Here is a 23,995-nt window from a genome sequence, read left to right as displayed (position 1 = left end):
AGGTGCTGGAGAGGATGTGTATTTAATTCTTTAGTGTATTTGCTTAAGCTGTTTCCTTTGCTTGGAATGTCCTTCTAGGCATTATAGCTGGAATATTCCTATTCAGTTTTTTACTGAGCTCTTCAAATGAGCTAGTCAAAATTAAAACAACTGTCCTGGAGTCTCCTGTGTTCGTCCATCCTTCCCCAGCCCATTAATTTTGTCTTGCACCAGCTTTATTCCCATTGTTTTGTAGTTATTTGTTTCTTTCTCCTTTATAAGTTCCTTGAGGATGGAAAACACATACTTTTCATTTTTATTTCCTTGACACCTAGTACAGAACTGCTACCTAGAAAATACTTTGCAAATGCTTGATTCAGAATAACAATATTTGCCATTATGTCTCCTTTATAATGTCCTCACTATGTGTGTGTATTAGTTCATTTTCACGCTGCTGATAAAGACATACCTGAGACTGGGCAATATACAAAGAAAGAGATTTAATTGGACTTTGAGTTCCATGTGGCTGCGGAAGCCTCACAATCATGGCAGAAGACGAAGAAGAGCAAGTCCCATCTTACATGGATGGCAGTAGGCAAAGAGAGAATGAGAATCAAGTAAACAGGTTTTCCCTTATCAAACCATCAGATCTGGTGAGACTTATTCACTACCATGAGAACAGTATAGGAGAAACTGCCCCCATGATTCAGTTATCCCCACCTAGCCCTGCCCTTGGCACGTGGGGATTATTAAATTTAAGGTGAGGCTGGGTGCGGTGACTCATGCCTGTGGTCTCAGCACTCTGGGAGGCCGAGGATGGGTGGATCATGAGGTCAGGAGATCGAGACCAGCCTGGCCAACATGGTGAAACCCCATCTCTACTAAAAATACAGAAATTAGCCAGGCATGGTAGTGGGCGCCTGTATTCCCAGCTACTCAGGAGACAGGTAGGAGAATCACTTGAACCTGGGAGGCGGAGGTTGCAGTGAGCCGAGATTGCACCACTGTACTCCAGCCTGGGTGACAGAGAGAGACTCTGTCTCAAAAATAAAAAATAAATACATAAATAATTCAGGGTGAGATTTGGATGGGGACACAGAGCCCAAGCATATTGGTATGTAACTGATATTCTGAGAAATTTCCTAAATAAATAATTCAAGGTGAGATTTGGGTGGGGACACAGAGCCAAACCATATCAGTATGTAACTGGTATTCTGAGAAATTTCTCTCTTTCTGCCATTGAAATAAATTAACTTTTTAAGCTGTGATTTACATGTAATAAAATGTATCTATTTTAGATATTCAGTGAGTTTTGGTAAATAAATATGCCTATGCAACTTTTACCACAATAAAGATACAGATCACTCTCATCACCCCAAAAAGTATCCTCATGCTCCTTTGTAGCTATTGCCCCTGTGCCACACCACTGGCCCCAAACAGCTTTCTGTCACTATAACTTTATCTTTTCTAGATTTTTTTTTTTTGAAGAGACTGAGTCTCTGCTGCGCAGACTGGAGTACGGTGGTACGATCTCAACTCACTGTACCCTCTGCCTCCCAGGTTCAAACAATTCTCCTGCCTCAGCCTCCTGAGTAGCTGGGATTACAGGCGCATGCCACCACGCCCAGCTAATTTTTGTATTTTTAGTAGAGACGAAGTTTCACCATATTGGCCAGACTGGTCTCGAACTCCTGACCTCAGGTGATCTGCCCACCGTGGCCTCCCAAAGTGCTGGGATTACAGACGTGAGCCACCGTGCCCAGCCTTTTCTAGATTTTTATATAAGTAGAATTACAGAATGTTATTCTTTGTGTCTGTCTTATTTTGCTGAACATGTTTTTGAGATTCATCCATGTTGCAAGTAGTTCATTCCTTACATTAATTACTGAGAAGTATTCCGGCAGTTGGATATATCACAATTTATTCACCGCTTGATGGATACTTGGGCTGTCTCTAGATTTTTGGCTATTACAAAGACAAAAGTTGAAGTTAACATTGTTTCTCAGCTTGGCTTGTTGATAATACTATCTTTTACGCATTGAATTACTTTTGCCCCTGTATTAATGATCTATTTTTCTATAGCCAGTTGACCCAAATTTTATTGGCTTAAAACAACAATAATCATTTTTTTTTTTTCTGTCACAGTTTCTGTGGATCAGGGATTTGAGAGTGGTTTGGTTGGAGGGTTCTAGCTCATATTTCACAAGGCTGCAATTATTTGTATTAAGACTGACTAAAATCAAGATAAGCTTCAAAGGTGGCTCACTAACGTAATTGGCAAGTTGGTGCTGACTCTTGGTAGGAGTCCTCAGCTCCTCTTCGGGTGTGCCTTTCTGAAGGACTGGTGTTCACCCGACATGGTGACTGGCTTCTCTCAGAGCAAGTGATCCAAGAGACCACATCACAACCTGCAGTGCCTTTTAGGATCTAGACTTGGAAGTCACATATTTTCACTTCTGCCGTATTGTATTGGTCACATGGCCAATCTTGATTCATCATGGGAGGGAACTTATTCAAGGGTATGTATAGTGAGAGGGAGCGATACAAGGTATGAGTACCAGGAGGCCAGAATCATTGATTGAGAGCCGTCTTGCAGGATGGGGTGTCACAGTATACCTTTATTAAAAATGAATTAACATGTAGGTGTGTTTCTACTTCTGGACTTAATTTGGTTTCACTGATTGGTATGTTTGTCGTTACGCTGATATCACACAATATGTATTACTACAGTTACATAGTAAGTCTAGAAATCAGATAATATAAGACTTTGTCCTTTTTTAAAACCATGTTAGCTTTTCTGAATTATTTGCATTTTCATATAAGTTTTAAAGTTATCTTGTCAGTTTCTACAAAAACTGCTGATTGAGTTTGCATTGAATCTGCAGATCAACATGAAGAGAATGACATCTTAATAATAATATGGGCAAATCTTAGTATATGGCATAGTTCTCTATTAAGTCTTTAATTTCAGCCATGTTTTGTAGTTTTGGTATATAAGTCTTGCAGATATTTTGCTAAATGTATCTCTAAGTAGTTTCTTACTGGATGTTTTTGTAAATGGCATTTTTTTTTTTTTAAATTTCAATTTTCAGTTCTTTGCCAGTGTGTAGAAATATAGTCACATGTTGCTTCATAATGGGGAGAAATGCCTTGTTAGTCAATTTAATAATTGTGTGAACACCGTAGAGTGTACTTACACAAATCTGGATGTATAATATAGCATACCACACACCTAGGCTGTGTTGTATAGCCTACTGCTCGTAGGCTACAAACCTGTACATCATATTACTGTACAGAATACTGTAGGCAGTTATAACACAATGATAAGTATTTGTGTGTCTAAACATAGAAAAGGTACAGTAAAAATATGTTGTTATAATCTATAAGACCACCACCTGTATGTAATAGAGTCTGTTGACTGAAATGTCATTATGCAGCACATGACTGTTCACGTTTTGTTTTGTTTGTATCAACATTTTATCCTGCAGCTTCGCTAAATTCACTTGTTAGTCTGATAGCATTTTTGTATATTCCTTAAGATTTCCTACATACAGGATTGTCAACTGTGCATAAAAACAATTTTACTTCTTCCTTTTGCATAGTTACTATACCTAGCTTAGTACAATGTCAACAGAAGTGGTAAGAGTAGACATATTGATACAATAAAAAGAAAAAACCGTATAGCATCGGTAGATGCAGTAAGAATATTTTGGGAAAAAAAAATCCAACATCTTTTCCTGAGAACCCATATAAATGAAAGCTCTTAAGAATGTAGAAGTTGGGGGTTCCGGGCAAGATGGCCAAATAGGAACAGCTCCTGTCTGCAGCTCCCAGTGAGACCAATGCAGAAGGCAGGTGATTTCTGCATTTCCAACTGAGGTACCAGTTCATCTCATTGGGACTGGTTAGACAGGGGGTGCAGCCCATGGGGCAAGCAGAAGCAGGGTGGGGTGTTACCTTACCCGGGAAGTGCAAGGGGTCAGCGAACTCCCTCCCCTAGCCACGGGAAGCCGTGAGCGACTGTGCTGTGAGGGATGGTGCTGTTCAGTGCAGATACTATGCTTTTCCCACAGTTTTTATGACCCGCAGACCGGGAGATTCCCTTGGGTCCCTACACCACCAGCGTCCTGGGTTTCAAGCACAAAACTGGGCGGCCATTTGAGCAGACACAGCTAGCTGTAGGAGGTTTTTCTTTTTCTTTCTTTTTTTTTTTTGGTACCCCAGTGGCACCTGGAACCCCAGCAAGACAGAACTGTTCACTCCCCTGGAAAGGGACTTGAAGCCAGGGAGCCAAGTGGTTTTGTTTAGCAGGTCCCAACCCCATGGAGTCCAACAAGCTAAGATCCACTGGCTGGAAATTCTCTGCACAGCAGTCTGAAGTTGACCTGGGACACTCCAGCTTGGTGGGAGGTGGGGCGTCTGCCATTACTGAGGCTTCAATAAGCAGTTTTCCCCTCACGGTGTAAACAAAGCCTCCCAGAAGGTCAGACTGCAGCATGACAAAGCCACTGTAGCCAGACTGCCTCTCTAGATTATTCCTGTCTGGGCAGGGCGTCTGAAAGAAAGGTAGCAGCCCCAGTCAGTGGCTTTATAGATAAAACTCCTATCTCCCTAGTACAGAGCACCTGGGGGAATTGGCAGCTGTGGGCACAGCTTTAGCAGACTTAAACGGCGCAGCTTCAGCAGACTTAAACGTTCCTGCCTGCCAGCTCTGAAGAGAGCAGCAGATCTCCCAGCACAGCACTCAAGCTCTGCTGAGGGACAGACTGCCTCCTTAAGTGGATCCCTGATAACTGTGCCTCCTGCCCAGAGAAACCTCCCAGTGTGTCCAGGGTTGGTTCCTTCTGGTGTGTTCTTGGTCTCGCTGACTTTAAGAATGAAGCCACGGACCTTTGCAGCGAGTGTTAACAGCTCTTAAAGGTGACATGGACCCAAAGAGTGAGCAGCAGCAAGATTTATTGTGAAGAGCAAAAGAACAAAGCTTCCACAGCGTGGAAGGGGACCCAAGCAGGTTGCGACTGCTGGCTGGGATGGCCAGCTTTTATTCCTTTATTTGTCCCCACTCATGTCCTTCTGATTGGTCCATTTTACATCTGATTGGTCCAAATGCTGATTGGTGCATTTACAATCCTTTAGACACAGAGCGCTGGTTGGTGCGTTATTACTAGAGTGCTGATTGGTGCATTTATAATCCTTTAGCTAGACACAGAGCGCTGATTGGTGAAATCTGGGGAGGTGGAGGTTGCAGTGAGCCGAGATTGTACCATTGCACTCCAGCCTGGGTGACAGAGTGAAACTCTGTCTCAAGGGGGAAAAAATGCTGAAAATTCCAAAAACCAGCATGCCTCTTCTCCTCCAAAGGATCACAACTGCTCCCCAGCAAGGGAACAAAATTGGATGGAGAATTAGTTTGATGAATTCATGGAAGTAGGCCTCAGAAGGTGGGTAATAACAAACTCTTCTGAGCTAAAGTGCATATTCTAACCCAATGCAGGGAAGCTAAGAACCTTGATAAAAGTTTACAGAATAATCAGTTTAGAGAAGAACATAAATGACCTGATGGAGTTGAAAAACACAGCACAAGAACTTCATATAGCATACACAAATATCAATAGCTGAATCGATCAAGTGGAAGAAAGGATATCAGAGATTGAAGATTAACTTAATGAAATAAAGCATGAAGACAAGATTAGAGAAGACAGAATGAAAAGGAACGTACAAAGCCTCCAAGAAATATGAGACTATGTGAAAAGGCCAAACCAACAATTGATTGGTGTACCTGAAAGTGACGGGAAGAATGGAACCAAGTTGGAAAATGCTCTTCAGGATATTATCCAGGAGAACTTCCCCAACCTAGCAAGGCAGGCCAATATTCAAATTCAGGAAATACAGAGAATGCGAAAAGATACTCCTTGAGAAGAGCAACCCTAAGACACATAATCGTCAGATTCAACAAGGTTGAAACCAAGGAAAAAACATTAAGGGCAGCCAGAGAGAAAGATCAGGTTACCCACAAAGGGAAGCCCATCAGAATAACAGCAGATCTCTCAGCAGAAACCCTACAAGCCGGAAGAGAGTGGGGGCCTATATTCAGCATTCTTAAAAAAGAATTTTCAACCCAGAATTTCATATCCAGCCAAACTAAGCTTCATAAGTGAAGGAGAAGTAAAATCCTTTACAGACAAGCAAAGGGTGAGGGATTTTGTCACCACCAGGCCTGCCTTACAAGAGGCCCTGAAGGAAGCACTAAATATGGAAAGCAAAAACTGGTACCAGCCACTGCAAAAACCATACCAAAATATAAAGACCAATAATGACACCATGAAGAAACTGCATCAACTAATGTGCAAAATAACCAGATCAAATTCACACATAACAATATTAACCTTAAATATGAATGGGCTAAATGCCCCAGTTAAAAAACCACAGACTGGCAAATTGGAGAAAGAGTCAAGACCCATCAGTGTGCTGTATTAAGGAGACCCATCTCATGTGCAGAGACACACATAGGCCCAAGATAAAGGGATGGAGGAATATTTACCAAGCAAATGGAAAGCAAGAAAAAAAAAAAAACCAGGCGTTGCAATCCTAGTCTCTGATAAAACATACTTTAAACCAACAAAGATAAAAAAAAAAAAAAAAAAAAAAAAAAAGACAATGGCATTACATAGTGGTAAAGGGATCTATGCAACAAGAAGAGCTAACTATCCTAAATATATATATGGACCCAATACAGGAGCACCCAGATTCATAAAGCAAGTTCTTAGAGACCTACAAAGAGACTTAGACTCCCACACAATAATAGTGGGAGACTTTAACCACCTCACTGTCAATATTAGATCAATGAGACAGAAAATTAACAAGGGTATTCTGAACTTGAACCCAGCTCTGGACCAAGCAGACCTAATAGACATCTACAGAACCCTCCACCCTAAATCAACAGAATATATGTTCTTCTCAGCACCACATAGCACTTATTCTAAAATTGACCACATACTTGGAAGCAAAACACTCCTCAGCAAATGTAAAGGAGTAGAAATCATAACAGTCTCAGACCACAGTGCAATCAAATTAGAACTCAGGATTAAGAAACTCACTCAAAACGGCACAACTACATGGAAACTGAACAACCTACTCCTTTTTTTTTTTTTTTTTTTTTGAGACGGAGTCTCGCTCTGTCCCCCAGGCTGGAGTGCAGTGGCCGGATCTCAGCTCACTGCAATTTCCACCTCCCGGGTTCACGCCATTCTCCTGCCTCAGCCTCCCGAGTAGCTGGGACTACAGGCGCCCGCCACCGCTCCCGGCTAATTTTTGTATTTTTTTAGTAGAGACGGGGTTTCACGTGTTAGCCAGGATGGTCTCGATCTCCTGAACTCGTGATCCGCCCGTCTCGGCCTCCCAAAGTGCTGGGATTACAGGCTTGAGCCACCGCGCCCGGCTGAACAACCTACTCCTGAATGACTACTGGGTAAATCACAAAATTAAGGCAGAAATAAATAAGTTCTTTAAAATCAATGAGAACAAAGACACAATGTACCAGAATCTCTGGGACAGAGACACAGCTAAAGCAGTGTTTAGAGGGAAATTTATAGCACTACATGCCCACAGGAGAAAGCAGGAAAGGTCTAATATCAACACCCTAACATCACAATTAAAAGAACTAGAGAAGCAAGAGCAAACAAATTCAAAAGCTAGCAGAAGACAAGAAATAACTAAGATCAGAGCAGAACTGAAGGAGATAGAGACACAAAAAACCCTTCAAAAAATCAGTGAATCCAGGAGCTGGTTTTTTGAAGATTAACAAAATACATTGCTAGCCAGACTAATAAAGAAGGAAAAAGAGAAGAATCAAATAGACACAATAGAAAGTGATAAAGGGGATATCACCACTGATCCCACAATAGTACAAACTACCACCAGAGAATATAAACACCTCTGTGCAAATAAACTAGAAAATCTAGAAGAAATGGATAAATTCCTGGACACATACACCCTCCCAAGACTAAACCAGGAAGAAGTCAAATCCCTGAATAGACCAATAACAAGTTCTGAAATTGAGGCAGTAATTAATAGCTTACCAGCCAAAAGAAGTCCAGGACCAGGTGGATTCACAGCCGAATTCTACCAGAGGTACAAAGAGGAGCTGGTACCATTCCTTCTGAAACTATTCCAAACAACAGAAAAAGAGCAGCTCCTCCCTAACTCATTTTATGAGGCCAGCATCATCCTGATACCAAAGCCTGGCAGAGACACAACAAAAAAAGAAAATTTCAGGCCAATATCCCTGATGAACATTGATGCGAAAATCCTCAGTAAAATATTGGCAAACCAAATCCAGCAGCATATCAAAAACCTTATTCACCACAATCAAGTCGGCTTTATCCCTGGGATGCAAGGCTGGTTCAACATATGCAAATCAGTAAATGTAATCCATAAACAGAACCAATGACAAAAAACACATTATTATCTCAATAGATGCAGAAAAGGCCTTTGATAAAATCCACCCCTTCATGCTAAAAACACTCAATAAACTAAGTGTTGATGGAACATATCCCAAAATAATAAGAGCTATTTATGACACACCCACAGCCAATATCATACTGAATGGGCAAAAACTGGAAGCATTCCCTTTGAAAACTGGCACAAAACAAGGATGCCCTCTCACCACTCCTATTCAACATAGTATTGGAAGTTCTGGCCAGGGCAATCAGGCAAGACAAAGAAATAAAGGGTATTCAGATAGGAAGAGAGGAAGTCAAATTGTCTCTGCAGATGAGATGATTGTATATTTAGAAAACTCCGTTGTCTCAGCCCAAAAACTCCTTAAGCTGATAAGCAACTTCAGCAAAGTCTCAGGATACAAAATCAATGTGCAAAAATCACAAGCATTCCTATACACCAGTAATAGACAAACAGCAATATCATGAGTGAACTCCCATTCACAGTTGCTACCAAGAGAATAAAATACCTAGGAATACAACTTAGAAGGCATGTGAAGGACCTTTTCATGGAGAACTACAAACCACTGCACAAGGAAATAAGAGAGGACACAAACAAATGGAAAGACATTCCATGCTCATGGATAGGAAGAATCAGTATCCCAAAGTAATTTATAGATTCAACGCTATCCCCATCAAGCTACCATTGAGTTTCTTCACAGAATTAGAAAAAAACTGCTTCAAATTTCATATGGAACCAAAAAACAGCCCATATAGCCAAGACAGTGCTAAGCAAAAAGAACAAAGCTGGAGGTATCACACTGACTTCAAACTATACTATGGGGCTACAGCAACCAAACCAGCATGGTACTGGTACCAAAACAGATATGTAGAGCAATGGAACAGAACAGAGGCCTCAGAAATAACACCACACATCTACAACCATCTGATCTTTGACAAACCTGACAAAAACAAACAATGGAGAAAGGATTCCTTATTTAATAAATGATGTTGGGAAAACTGGCTAGTCATATGCAGAAAACTGAAACTGGACTCCTTTATTACACCTTATACAAAATTTAAGATGGATTAAAGACTTAAACGTGAGACCTACAACCATTAAAAACCCGAGAAGAAAACCTAGGCAATACTATTCAGGACATAGGCATGGGCAGTCTTCATGACTAAAACACCAAAATCTATGGCAACGAAAGCCAAAATCCCATAAATGGGATCTAATGAAACCAAAGAGCTTCTGCACAGCAAAAGAAACTATCAGCAGAGTGAACAGGTAACCTACAGAATGGGAGAAAATTTTTGCAACCCATCCGACAAAGGGCTAATATCCAGAATCTACAAGGAACTTAAACAAATTTACAAGAAAAAAACCAACCTCATCAAAAAGTGGGCAAATGATATGAACAGACACTTCTCAAAAGAAGATATTTATGCAGCCAGCAAACATATGAAAAAAAGCTCATCATCACTGGTCGTTAGAGAAATGCAAATCAAAACCACAATGAAATACCATCTCATGCCAGTTAGAATAGTGATCATTAAAAAGTCAGGAAACAACAGATGTTGGAGAGGATGTGGAGAAATAGGAACACTTTTACATTTTTGGTAGGAGTGTAAATTAGTTCAACCATTGTGGAAGACAGTGTGGTGATTCCTCAAGGATCTAGAACCAGAAATACCATTTAACCCAGCAATCCCATTACCGGGTATATGCCCAAAGGATTATAAATCATTCTACTATTAGGACACATGCACCTGTATGTTTATTGCAGCACTATTCACAATAGAAAAGACTTGGAACCAACCCCAAATGCCCATCAGTGATAGACTGGATAAAGAAAATGTGGCATATATACACCATGGAATACTATGCAGCCATGAAAAAGAATGAGTTCATGTCCTTTGCAGGGCAATGGATGAAGCTGGAAACCATCATTCTCAGAAAACTAACACAGGAACAGAAAACCAAACACTGCATGTTCTCACTCATAAGTGGGAGTTGAACAGTGAGAACACATGGACACAGGGATGGGAAGGTCACATGCCAGGACCTATCGGGGGGTGGGGGTAAGGGGAGGCATGGCTTTAGGAGAAATACCTAATGTAGATGATGGGTTGATAAGTGCAGCAAACCACCATGGCACACGTATACCTATGTAACAAACCTGCACTTTCTGCACATGTATTCCAGAATTTAAAGTATAACAAAATAAAGTGATTATTGATATTGTTGGGAAAAAAAAAAAAAAGGTAAAAGTGTTGGCTGGGCATGGTGGTTCACACCTATAATTTCAGCACTTTGGGAGGCCGAAGCGTCTTGAGCCTTACTTGATGGCCTCTTCGATTATGTTGCCCAGGCTAGTCTCAAACTCCTGGGCACAAGTGATTCTCACTTTTGGGAATCTGAATCGTTTGAGACTAGCCTGCGCAACATAGTGAGATCCCGTCCCTGCAAAAGAGAGAAAAAGAAAAAAGAAAATTACCCAGTTGTGGTGGTGCATGTCTGTAGTCCCAGCTACTCAGGAGGCTGAGGCAGAAGGATCACTTACTTGAGCAAGGGAGGTGGAGACTGCAGTGAGTTGTGATTGTGCCGCTGCATTCCAGCCTGAGCAAAGAGTGAGACCCTGTCTCAAGAAAAAAATAAAAGTTAGAGTTTATAAAGAAGACTTGAAACCAAAAAGTTTGAGAACTGAACTAAAGTAACCTAAAATGGTAACTGTTTAGAGTAGGTAGGGATTCTTAATCCAGGGTTCCCAATACTCTCATAGAAAGAAAAAATATTTGTATCTTTTTTTTTTTCCACTAATCTCTGAATGAAATTTAGTATTTCTTTCTATTTTGAATGCAGGCAACAAAACACAGCAGTAATATTAGCAGTAATTGTGACTTTGTTACCAATAGATGTTTTTTCCTGTATCCATATTTAAAGATTGTTTCTTGAAGCAACATATAGTTAGGTCTTACTTTTTTATATTGCCTTTGAATTGGAATGTTTAGACAATTTGCATTTAATGTAATGATGTGATTTCCTTTCAATTCTGCCATCTTGCCTTTTGTATTGATCCCAATTTTTTCTTCGCTATTTTTTGCTTATTTGTTTGCATTTTTCATACATTCTTTTTGATTGAGTTGAATTTTTTTTTTTACATGGGATCTCGCTCTGTTGTCCAGACTGGAGTGCAGTGGCATAATCTCAGCTCACTGCAACCTCCGTCTCCCGGGTTCAAGCAGTTCTCCTGCCTCAGCCTCCCACATAGCTGGGATTACAGGCGCCTGCCACCATGCCCGGCTACTTTTTATATTTTTAGTAGAGATGGGGTTTTGCCATGTTGGCCAGGCTTGTCTGGGACTCCTGACCTCAGGTGATCCATCCACCTCAGCCTCCCAAAGTGCTGGGATTATAGGCGTGAGCCACCACGCCCGGCCTGAGTTGAATTTTGTTTGTTTGTTTTTAGTGGTTGCTCAGGGACTTACAATATACTTCTTTAACATATGACAATTTACTTCAAAATGTGCTGTATTACTTCAGATATAATCTAAGGACCTTCAGTATTCTCTTTCTCTCTCTTCTACTATTGTAATATATTTTACTTCTACATGTAAACCCAGTGATTATTATCATTTTTGCTCTAAGTGGTGAAATTACTCTTGTGGCTGGGTGTGCTGGCTCATACCTGTAATCCCAGCACTTTGGGAGGCCAAGGTGGGAGGAGCCTTTGAGCCCAGGAGTTTGAGACCAGCCTAGGTAACATAGTGAGACCCTTTGTCTACAAAAAAAGTTAGAAACGTTAGCCAGGTGTGGTGGTGCACTCCTGTAGTGCCAGCTGCTCAGGAGGCTGAGGTGGGAAGATTGCCTGAGCCTAGGAATTTGAGGCTGCAGTGAGCTACAGTCGTACCACTGTACTCCTTGTACTCCAGCCTGGGCAACAGAGTGAGACCCTGTCCCCCGGAAAAAAAAAAAAAAAAAAATTCTTCATGATTTAAATGTATGCTGGTGAACTTTTTGCCTCCAGCTTTTTTTTTTCCCGCCCCCACCAGGAGGATGAAGTCTGGGAAAAATCTTTTACTTCCATTTCTTCAACATATATTCATTGTATTTATTTTTCTAGGTTGACCGGATTTTTCTTTGTTTTATAGTTCCATTTTCTTGTCTTGCATAGCTTCACAAGAAGTCTGTGTGTGTGTGTGTTTTTTTGTTTTTTTTTTTTTTTTTTTGAGATGGAGTCTCACTCTGTTGCCCAGGCTGCAGTGCTGTGGCTCAATCTCTCGGCTCACTGTAACCACTGCCTCCTGGGTTCAAGCGATTCTCCTGCCTCCGCCTCCCGAGTAGCTGGGACTACAGGCTCATGCCACCACGCCCAGCTAATTTTTTGTATTTTAGTAGAGACGGGGTTTCACCGTGTTGCCCAGGCTGGTCGCAAACTCCTGAGCTCAGACTATCCGCCCACCTCGGCTCCCAAAGTGCTGGGATTACAGGCGTGAGCCATCGTGCCTGGCTGAAGTCTGTATATTTTAACTTTGTTTCTATGTAAATTTTTTTCTTCTGGCTTCTTGTAAGATTTTCTGTTTTTGACAGCTTTTCGGGAATTTGATTATTCTGCCTCATTTTGGTTTTCTTTGTGTTTATACTCCTTCAGGAGGCGGGCTCATTGAGTTACTTGGATGTGTAGATGTGTCTTTTTTTTTTTTTTTTGAGACAGGGTCTCTGTCACTCAGGCTGGAGTGCAGTGGGACAATCGCAGCTCACTGCAACCTCTGCCTTCTGAGTTCAAGGGGTCCTCCTACCTCAACCTCCCAAGTAGCTGGGACCACAGGCACATGCTACCACACTCAGCTAATTTTTTGTATTTTTGGTAGAGATGAAGTTTCACCATATTATCCAGGCTGGTCTCTAACTCCTGGCCTCAAGTGATCTGCCTATCTTGGCCTACGAAAGTGCTGGGATTACAGGCATAAGCCACTGCACCTGGCCAGATATATCAGTTTTATCAAATTTTGAAAATGTCATTATTTCTTCAAATGCTACCCCTGCTCGCCATTCCAGTTACATATATATTATACTGCTTGATGGCTTGATATTGCCCTGTAGTTCTTGTCTTTTTCTTTTCTTTCTTATTACACCCCTAGTCCTTCTACCCTTGCTTCTTTGTTCCCTCTCTCCTGTCTCCCTTTCCCCTTCTCTTCTTTCCCCTTATTCTCATCACATTTTAGCTGCGTTTAAATTTGGGTATTTTCTATTACTGTGTCTTCAGATCCCCTGTACTTTCCTTCTGTGGTATTTAATATATTGTTAATACCCTCCAGTGATATTCCTGTTTCACATACTGTTTTTGAATACTGTAAGTTCTTTTTTTTTGAGACGGAGTCTCGCTCTGTCGCCCAGGCTGGAGTGCAGTGGCACGATCTTGGCTCACTGCAAGCTCCACCTCCCGGGTTCATGCCATTCTCCTGCCTCAGCCTCCTGAGTAGCTGGGACTGCAGATGCCTGCCACCACGCCTGGCTAATATTTTGTATTTTTAGTAGAGACGGGGTTTCACTGTGTTAGCCGGGATGGTCTTGATCTCCTGACGTCGTGATCCACCCGCCTCGGCCTCCCAAAGTGCTGGGATTACAGGCATGAGCCACTGCGCCCAGCCTGAATACTCTAAGTTCTTTTTGGTTCTAATTATGTGTACCATTTTCTTCCTCATTTTTTTTTCTTTAAATTTTTGAGCATATTTATAATTGTTTTAGAGTCCTCATTGGCTAATTTCGTCATCTTGTTTCTGGGATGGTTTCAGCTGATTTATTTCACTCTGGTTTCAGGTCACATTTTCTTTCTTCACGTTTCTATTAATTTTTTATTGGATACTGGACATTGTTAATTTTATATGATTGAGTGGTGGAATTTTTTTTTCTGCTTCTTTTAAAGAATCTTGGACTTTGTTTAGACAAGTGGTTGAGTTACACATGGACCAACTCCATCCTTTTGAGCCTTGTTTTAAGCTTTGTTAGGAAGCATCTAGAATATCATTTACTCTAGAGCTTATTTAGCTCTGCTACTAAGATAAGAGTCTTTTGAGGTTTCTAGTGAATTCTTAGTTTTTCAACAAGGAAGACTTCTAGTCAGAACCATATGACTCTGGGAATTGTTCCACCTGTAAATCTCTATTTATTCTTTGCCTTACTTTTTGAAGTTAGTCTGTGTGCTGGGCTTAGTGCTTAGCCAGACTCAAGTGAATCCTTATGCCGATTTCTGGAATTTTATATGCTTAGCTTCCACTTCTCTGGCACACTTCTAAGCTCTGCTTGAGTTCTTTCTCCCTTCACCATAGTCTGAAAAGTGCCTCTAGGCAGAAAGCCAGGGCAGGTTAGGTCTCACTTCATTTCTTTTGCATCTCAGAAATCACAGTCCTACACTGCTTGTTATCCAATATCTAAAAAGAGTTTTATATTTTTTTGTTCACTGTTCTGGCTGTTATTGTGAGTTGAAAAGTCTGTTTCTAGTTATTCCACCATGGCAATTGAAAATTATTTCCTGTCTTTATACCTTTTAAGATAACCATGGAGATAAAAAATAAAGTTTATGTTCCTTTTATTTTCTCTGGCCATTTGGGCCTTATGTCGTGTATTGCTAATAACTGCCTATAGTGTTTAGCAATTTCATCTGATCTCCTGTTCACATCTTTAATTATTTTCAAGATGACACTTTAAATGGTTCAGCTATAATACAATAATGAACAAAATAGTGTAGAATTACTGTAGAATATTTTAAGCAAGTAAAATAGCCTGTACATTATATTAAAGCTCATGAGTGAATATTTTTTAAAAGTACATAAGTTGTTTAAATGATAGCTTTGCAAAGAATTAGGTTTATCATTGTAGTCATAAGATTATCAACTGTTAGATTTAATCATCTTGTTTTTAATCAAAGATTCTTAGAAGTAATATGAACATAATTGATGCCTAGTCAAAGATGATCTTCAGTGAATTAAAATGTCTGAAAGTAATCCTATAAACTTATGTTAAAATCTGTATGGATTTTTGCCATGTAGCTTCTGTTGTCCATTTGATAGTCTTACAAGGAAAAAACAAAACAAACTCCTATATTTGATGTAGCAGTTGTACATTATTAGGCTGTTAGTATGTTTCTTAATCTTTGATTTTTTTGTTTGTTTGTTTGTTTTTCAGATCGTCAGTATTTAAACAGATCACATCATGCGTGAGTACAAGCTAGTGGTCCTTGGTTCAGGAGGCGTTGGGAAGTCTGCTCTGGTAAGTTAGCCACCTAACTGTAACTGATTAGTATAATACAAGAAGAATTTTGATATTTCCTTGCTTTCAGACTTCTAGACACCAAAGAGAAAAGGTGGCATTATTATATATCTGGTATCTGCCCCACAAAGGACGGGAAATCATTTAATAACCACAGATATACACTTTTATAACGTTGGCTCATTTATTCTTACATTTATCAATTATTTATTGACTGTCTTACATGGCAAGCACCAGTGTTTATGATTCAGAGAGGAGTAAGATTGTTCTCATTTTTAAGGAATTTACATTGTAGTGGGGGAAACTGATTATTACAGATTCTATTGGGATAATTCCTCACCTGCTTCCACTCTAGACTTACATGGAATGAAGGTCATTTTTTGTGTTCATGCTGTTTTTATTTAGTAAATAGTTACTGAGCTTCTACAATGTCAGATTCTAGGGTCACAGGAGTGAACAAAAACAGTCATAGTTTCTCATGGAGCTTGCATTGTAGTGGAGGAGATGTGATAAATACACAATTAAACAAAGAACTCCTTGGTTATACTTGTGAGAGAGATACTCTGAAAAAAAAATACGGATTAATTTAGAAGAAAGGCAGAGTGGATGTGGGAGACAAATTGGGAGTTAATACAGTATACCAGATCATTGTTTATGGAACCTTGGATTAAAACCATGGCAGTGAAGAAGAGAGAAGTAGATGTTTGAGGATTGAGTAAGTGGTAGAACTGACGTAAGTTGGTGCTAGATTGATACGGGGACTAGGAGAGAAGGAGCTGTCAAGGATGGCTCCCAGGTTTCTAGTTTGAGCTACTATTATGGATGGATTAAAAAAAGAAGGGAAACAGTGGAGAATGAGCAGTGAGAGTCCAAATCAAAGAGTCAAGCCAGATTTTATGTTTGTGACATGTTGAAGTAATAAAAGAGAGAGACCGGTGATATGACTTTGGGTGCCATCAATATGGTGATGATATTTAATTTCATGAGAGTTACATTACTGTTAGGTGTGTAAATTAGTGCCTTTGTCGAGAATGTTTGAGAATATCTGTCATTTTTAATGGCATATAACTTTCAATTCAAAGATTCCTTTTCTAAAAATGTAGCCCACATATAAGTTCACATGTGCAAAATGGCGTGGTCAGGGAACATTGCAACATTCTTTACAGTGACCAAGTGACCAGAGTCTGGAAACAACCTAAATGTGTTCCATTAAGGGGCTAGTTAAGTAAATTTTAATACATTTTCAGAGTAGAATACAGCCATTAGAAAGAATGCAATAGCTCTATATATACCAATATGTAATGATATCCAAGATGTATTACAGAGAAAAAAGGTACTAAACAGTGTAGACTATAATTTGTGTTTTATATTAAAAAAAGTGTAGGCTGAGGGCAGATAGCTGTAAAATCATAGAGTATCTCTGCAAGGTTAAATAAGCTATGGGTAATATCAGTTACTTTCTTGGGAGTGGGACTGGATAGCTGGGAACAAGGGTGGTAGATAAGCTTAGTTCACTGCATAGCCTTTTATGCCTTTTGAATTTAGTGCTATGTCCATGAATCACCTTTTCAGAAATAATTTTGGAAAAAAATCCACAGGAGTGAAAGAGGTCTAGGGAGATACTAGAGAGAGAAGAGCAGAGCCCAGTACTGAGCTCTGAGTACCTCTCAACCTTTAGGAAGTGGGTAGGATTGGAGGATCTAGCATAGAAGGTGTCTTTACTTGATTGCTCAAAAGTCAAGTAAAAAAGAGGAAAGAGATGATCAGAGAGCATAGAGGTAGTGGGACATGGTAAAGAAAGCAGCTTTAGTCAGGTCATGTTGCCGTAAGCATAGTGGGGTGGGTTGAAGAGCAAATGAGAGCTGAGGAAATGGAATATAGACATTTGAAGAAGCTTGATTATAAGAGGAGACAGAGAATGGGGGCAGAAGCTGGAGAGATATTGGGGTTAAGGGAGGTTTTTGTTTTTGTTTTAGAATTGGAGATAGTAAAGCATATTTGTATGCTGGGGCAATTCCTCTCCACTGGAGAGGAAAATGAGGATACAAGAGAGGAAAAGAGGAGATGATCCAGTACAAAAACCTGAGGAATAAAATTATAATCTATGTGAATCAATGAATGAGATGTCCCTGAAAATTAAGACAGAGGATAAGATTCAGAGGAGTAGTAAAACATTACTTTTAGTAAGAAAGAAATGAGAAGTGTTGGATTGTTTTGCATTTGTGCAAGTCTTATTAATGTCTGGTTTATAGAAGGCACATGGGCTCTTATGCCTGCTTCTGTATCCAGTCTCTTGGAATAGCAAATGTTCTACTTTGGAAGATTCCACTGTAAACTTATGAGAGGAGAAGAAGAAGAGTACATCTTAGTATTGTTAGGAAGATAGTTTGGCCTTAGGGAGCCTCTGTCTTGGACCGTATTTTGAGAACCTCTGTTCTAGCCTAAAGCATATTAGGAAGCCATATTAGACTGCCTTTTTTTCTTTTTTCCGCCCAGGCGGGAGTGCAGTGGCGAGATCGCGGCTCACTGCAGGCTCCGCCTCCCGGGTTGACGCCATTCTCCTGCCTCAGCCTCCCGAGTAGCAGGGACTACAGGCTCTCACACTGCGCCCAGCTAATTTTTTTTTTTTTTTTTTTTTGAGACAGAGTCTCGCTCTGTCGCCCAGGCTGGAGTGCAGTGGCCGGATCTCAGCTCACTGCAAGCTCCGCCTCCTGAATTTACGCCATTCTCCTGCCTCAGCCTCTGGACTAGCTGGGACTACAGGCGCCCGCCACCTCGCCCGGCTAGTTTTTTTTGTATTTTTTAGTAGAGACGGTTTCACCGTGTTAGCCAGGTGGTCTCGATCTCCTGACCTCGTGATCCGCCCGTCTCTGCCTCCCAAAGTGCTGGGATTACAGGCTTGAGCCACCGCGCCCGGCCTTTTGTATTTTTTAGTAGAGATGGGGTTTCAGCATGGTCTTAATCTCCTGACCTCGTGATCTGCCTACCTCGGCCTCCCAAAGTATTTTTTGTTTTGTTTTGTTTTTGAATCAGCATCTTTCCCTGGAGTGCCGTGGCATGATCATGGCTCACTACAACTTCAACCTCCTAGGCTCAAGGAATCCTCCCACCTTAGCCACCCAAGTAGCTGGGACTACAGGTGCATGCCACCACCCCTGGCTAATTTTTAAATTTTTTTTGTAGAGACAAAGTCTCACTACGTTGCCCAGGTTGGTCTCAAGTTCCTGAGCTCAAGCAATCCTCCTGCCTTGGCCTCCTAAAGTGCTAGGAGTACAGCATGAGCCACTGCATCCAGCGTAGACTGTTTTTTATGTTTAAATTATGTGTCATACTTAGAAGATGAGGTGATTAAATCCTTGATAAAAGTGATTATTAAAGTTTTTGTTGTGATTTTATCTTGAGTTGCCTTTGAATAATAGAAGCTTAGTAGGAGAAAGAAGTTTGTTTACTATATTTGAGTTAATCTCTTTAGCTCAAGCTAAAATAGTATATCAAATACTCCTCTGAGTAATTTAAGTGTAGATGACCTTAGTCCACATTCTTACCCTTGCTTTTTAGGCAACAATGTACCAGACCCTGTTTTAAAGTTATCTAGGCAATATCTTAAAACCATCTTCTGTACTTTTTTCACTTACTGAATGATAAATACGTATTTTCTAGTATGTGTTTTTAGATGCCTTTAAGATAAAAGTAGGTAATATCTGAAAAAGACGAATGGGCAGTATTTTCCAATGGAAAAAGTAAGGCTTTAGAATCAGGAAGATGTATGTTTGAATCTCAGCTGGCAAATAGGAAGAATAACTATTTCTGGGATGAAAGTGAAATTTGAATGTGGTTATAAATTAAAAGTGGCTAGCTTAATGTCTGGAACATAATAAACATTCAGTAAGTTTAAATTTCCCTTTCTCTTTTCCACCACAATTTAGAAAGGCTTTAAAAAATTTAAGCCAGATGCTGCTTGAGGTCCCAGCTACCTAGGAGACTGAGGCGGGAGGATCTCTTGAGTTCAGGAGTTCAAGGCCAGCCCAGGCAACATAGCAAAGACCCTGTGTTTTAAAAAAAAATTAGAATCTTTGTCACTTCATTAAGGGCAGAGGGCATGGGATAAAAGTTACTATAGATATACAAAGGGGCAGTAGGAGTTAAATACTGATAATTTTTCATCTTTTAATTAGTTCAGATATGTTATTTGTATCCTTGTATTTTAAAACTTAATGTAATTAACAGTATTATCGTCAGTATTGATGACAGCTTTTAACATGACTACCTCCTTTCATAATAAATGTACTCTTAATTATGGTTATATCCTTATATTGAAAGATAATGATATACTTTACATTTATGTGTTTACCCAGAATTTTCACATAATTTCAATTAATCATCATAACTTGTGAGGTTAAGTAACATTCAAAGGAGTTTTTTCTTTAATTTTTAAATATTTCTCTTATTTTTTTTCCCCAGACAGTTCAGTTTGTTCAGGGAATTTTTGTTGAAAAATATGACCCAACGATAGAAGATTCCTACAGAAAGGTAAAATGTGAAACTTGTACACACGTTTACAAGTAGTTCCTTATGATGTTAAAATTTGATCTGTACATTTGCTTTTTGAAAATAGTTTTGAGAAATGATGCAAATGTTGTGCATATGTTTTTAAAAGTTTCATCAAGACAGAATATTTATTACAGAATACTACTTCGATATTCAGAGCTCTATGTTCTGTTACTAATTAGTGACTTGTTCCTTAATGTGGACATTTTCCAGGTGGGGAATATTGCCACATATGAAAAAATTACATATAAATAGTAGGTGTGTTTTCAACTTACTCTTTTGTTACCAAAAGTTAAGACCACCTTTATGCTTGAAGTTATCCAGTGACTAAACATTTTTATTTTTGTTTAGTTTTATAAGTTTAAAGGTATTTCATCTTTAGACTACAAACAAATTAGAGTCTGTGTAATACTATAATTGGGTTACATGCCATACATTTGTCAAACCCACAGAATGTACAATGCCAAAAGAAAATCCTAATGTAAACTGTGGACTCTTGGTGATAATGATGTGTTCATGTGGGTTTATCAGTTGTAACAGATGTACCACTCTGGTGCAGGATGTTGATAGTGGGGTGAGGCTATGCATTTGTGGTGGCAGGGAATATGTGGGAAATCTCTGCACCTTCCTCTCAGTTTTGCTGTGAACCTAAAACTGCTATAATAAATAAAGACTATTTAAAAGGGAAAAAAAATTAGATACTTGGTCTTGACAAAAAATAATTCTGTAGAAGACCAGCTAGAGTTGTGGAAAATTTTCAGTATTTTACTTGTCAAATATATTGGGTGGGATGGGGGTTATAAAAGGCTAGTAGCCAAGGATTTTTTTTTAAAAGATTGAACTTTAATAGGAAAGGATTGCTTTTGAAGATGTTTTTAGAATTTACCTTTAAGAGTGCTGTAACTTCTGTTGAATTAATATGTTAGTTCATGAAGCACTACTAGCAGAGCAGTTTCATTGTCTTCAAATTGGAAACAAAATTATGCTCTAGATACATTGAGAAACTGTAGTCCTAATTGATTATTCATTGAGCGTTCCCAGTTACACATTTTGCAGATTATCACACTTGTCCCATAAGTGGTGGGGGGGATGAGTTTGTGGTCTGACCAGTGGTGCCCCTCATCAATGTCTGATCTGACACAGAAGCAGAGTTTAAAATAGTCTTTAGGTTAGCACATTTATTTTTAGAAGACAGTATTGCTCTACTGAAATTTCCCCAAAGTAAGTTGCTAGTTAAAGCTTTAACTGCAAAGCAAGATCTGTACCTAAAATTCTAAATTACTAACTTTTCTTAATCCCTTCTTTATTAAAATAGTTTTCCACACAGTTGATAGTTGATACTTTCTTTAGACCAACCTTCTCTTCTTTTATAAGATCAGTGGGTAAATAGAACTCAGTGTATAAAATTTCACCTTTCACATAGAGCTTTTCTAGAAAAGTGCCTTAGTCTTGAGGACTGTTTTAGCTCATTGCTGTTTATTTGAGTACTCCTGTGTTTCTTTTATGTCTTAAACTCAAATTTTACTATGTATTAATTTTCTGCATGTTTTAGTAAAATTTTAACAACTTGAACATGGTAAGTTGGCAAGATTTTTTTTTACCCCAAAATCTTGTGTGCATTTTGAGCCATTTAATATTTTTGTACTTTGTTTTCTTTGGAGATAATATAAATAGGCATATATACTTTTTTTCTGTTAGAACTATACTTATTTGTTGAAGTTTTCCTTAAATTCCAAAATACGACTTTTGCCTTTATTAAGAACAAATAAGAATCATTACAGAGGTCAGAAAATACCTAAACTCAGCATTAACCATCTTGGCTTCTGTAATATGAATAGCCTGTACTTGAGACCGCTGTTCTTTATTGTGGTACCAAGTTTACCCCCAGCCATACAGCATACTGCTGGAGAAAGGCTTTGTATTTGTTAATAGATAACTTTGATGGAAGACAGGAGAAGAAAACAGAATGAGATTTTGATGTTACTTTTTAACTTTTTCTTTTTTTGCCCCCACAGCAAGTTGAAGTCGATTGCCAACAGTGTATGCTCGAAATCCTGGATACTGCAGGGACAGTAAGGATGTTTTCTCTTTTTTTGATAGATTTTAATTTGTGAGCAGGTTTTGTCATCTGAGTAGGTTTTGTCATCCAAATAATTCTGAGTAAAAGTAATTCTGATTAAGAAGAAATTCTCTGAACATAGGGATTCTTAAGTAATATGAAATCAACTGTAATGTAGTTAATGCTTACGTATCACAAAGTTCAGCTGTAATAATCTGTGTGTTGGGTTTCTTCCTACATTGAGGTAAGGATTATGCTATCAATGATTTTTTAAAATGTATTTTAAATTTAGAGTTTTAGCTAATATTTGTATTTCTGTGGGTTTAAATAAGACCTTGTCTTTTGGCACCATAGTCATTAATTTTTATAATTTTTTCTTTTCACTAGCATTTTGACATCTCTAGGGGTTGGTGACAGATACATGTTTTCTGAGGAAGGCAAAAATCTTCCTCAGAAGATTTAGGATTACTTTGAGCCTCCTTTTTCTAATCTTTAAATGAGTATAATGGTATTAGTATATCATAAGGTGTTTGTGATAAGCAAATGAGATAATAATTATAAATCATTCGGCATAATGTCTGTTACACAGTATGGAATTGTGTATTTGCTTTTATTCTTCTTATCTTCAGTAATACCATCACCTTTATAATTTTTTATTAATAACTGATGGTTTCCAGTTATACTGCCACACAAAATACATACATGAAGCAATCTTTGCTTTTATTTGTTTATTTTTCTCCATACACATAGACTTGACACATTAGGCAATTCCTAGCTTTAAAATGGATGGGTTCGTCTTTTGTTTTTCTTAAGAGACAGGGTCTTGCTCTATCGCCTAGGCGAGGGTGTAGTGGTGCAATCATAGCTCACTGCAGTCTCCTGGGTTCAAGCAATCTTCCTGCCGCAGCCTCCTGGGTAGCTAGAACTACAGGCACGTACCACCACCCCCGGCTAATTAAAAAAAAATTTTTTTTTTAGAAGTAGTCTCTCTGTGTTGCCCAGGCTAATCTCAAACTCCTGGCCTCAAGTGTTCTTCCTGGCTCTCTTTCTGAAAGTGCTGGGATTATAGGTGTGAGCCATGGCACCTGACTGGCATTCTTAAATGTGATAAGTTGTTTAAAATTCAGCACAAAATTTTCTACCGTAATTTTTATAAATGATGGAAACATTTCAGATAGTCCAAAAAAGCATGTAAGCAATTGGAGTGATATTATACAACAATATAGTACTAATTATACTATATTTTTCCATGCTTAAAATTGATCTTAACTTTTAACAGGGACCTTTGCCCTCACAGCAAGCTTCTGGTAAAGACCTTCTGAAACTACATCTTGTATCAGCTGAATCAAGCTGTCTCTCCTCTCCCACCCTCCTCCTCCCTAATGTTTTTAGCTTCTGAATCAGCAAAATTCCCCTTTGTTTCCAGAAACCCCAATAGCTAAAAAGAATACTTTCTACTTTTTTTTTTTTTTTAAATCACATCCACAGTGTATGGGCATTCTTTCTTTTTTCTCTGTCCAAATTGTAAGACGGAAGTTCTCTATCACAGAGATCTTTACTTTGTGCTATCCAATATCGTGTCTGTCTCCCATCATAGCACTCAACATGCTGTGTTATAAGGCCTATTTGCTTGTTTGTGTCCCTGGTGCCTTGCATAAAACTTTGCAAACAGCTGCTTAATCTTGTCTCAGAATCACT

The 23,995-nt window shown here is 39.1% G+C and overlaps 1 protein-coding gene across 29 annotated transcripts in view; it reads left to right on the top strand.

The window, feature by feature from the left end:
* RAP1A (RAP1A, member of RAS oncogene family) overlaps nt 1-23,995 on the top strand; it is a 97,861-nt gene that overhangs the window by 57,000 nt on the left and 16,866 nt on the right. For 25 of the 29 annotated variants that reach the window (XM_065547842.2, XM_065547915.2, XM_065547903.2 and 22 more), the window contains 3 exons: nt 15,607-15,690; nt 20,152-20,220; nt 22,254-22,310. In XM_065547842.2, the coding sequence (XP_065403914.1) occupies nt 15,634-15,690; nt 20,152-20,220; nt 22,254-22,310 (183 nt within the window). In that variant the 5' untranslated portion in view covers nt 15,607-15,633. The remainder of the gene's footprint in view (nt 1-15,606; nt 15,691-20,151; nt 20,221-22,253; nt 22,311-23,995) is intronic. The other 4 variants (XM_045385254.3, XM_045385255.3, XM_065547826.2 and 1 more) reach the window with 1 other exon arrangement.

Source organism: Macaca fascicularis, chromosome 1 (assembly GCF_037993035.2).
Source record: "Macaca fascicularis isolate 582-1 chromosome 1, T2T-MFA8v1.1".
In the NCBI taxonomy this organism is placed as follows: Eukaryota; Metazoa; Chordata; class Mammalia; order Primates; family Cercopithecidae; genus Macaca; species Macaca fascicularis.
The sequence above is the reverse complement of the archived record's forward strand: the minus strand, read 5'-3'. Positions and strand labels throughout refer to the sequence as shown.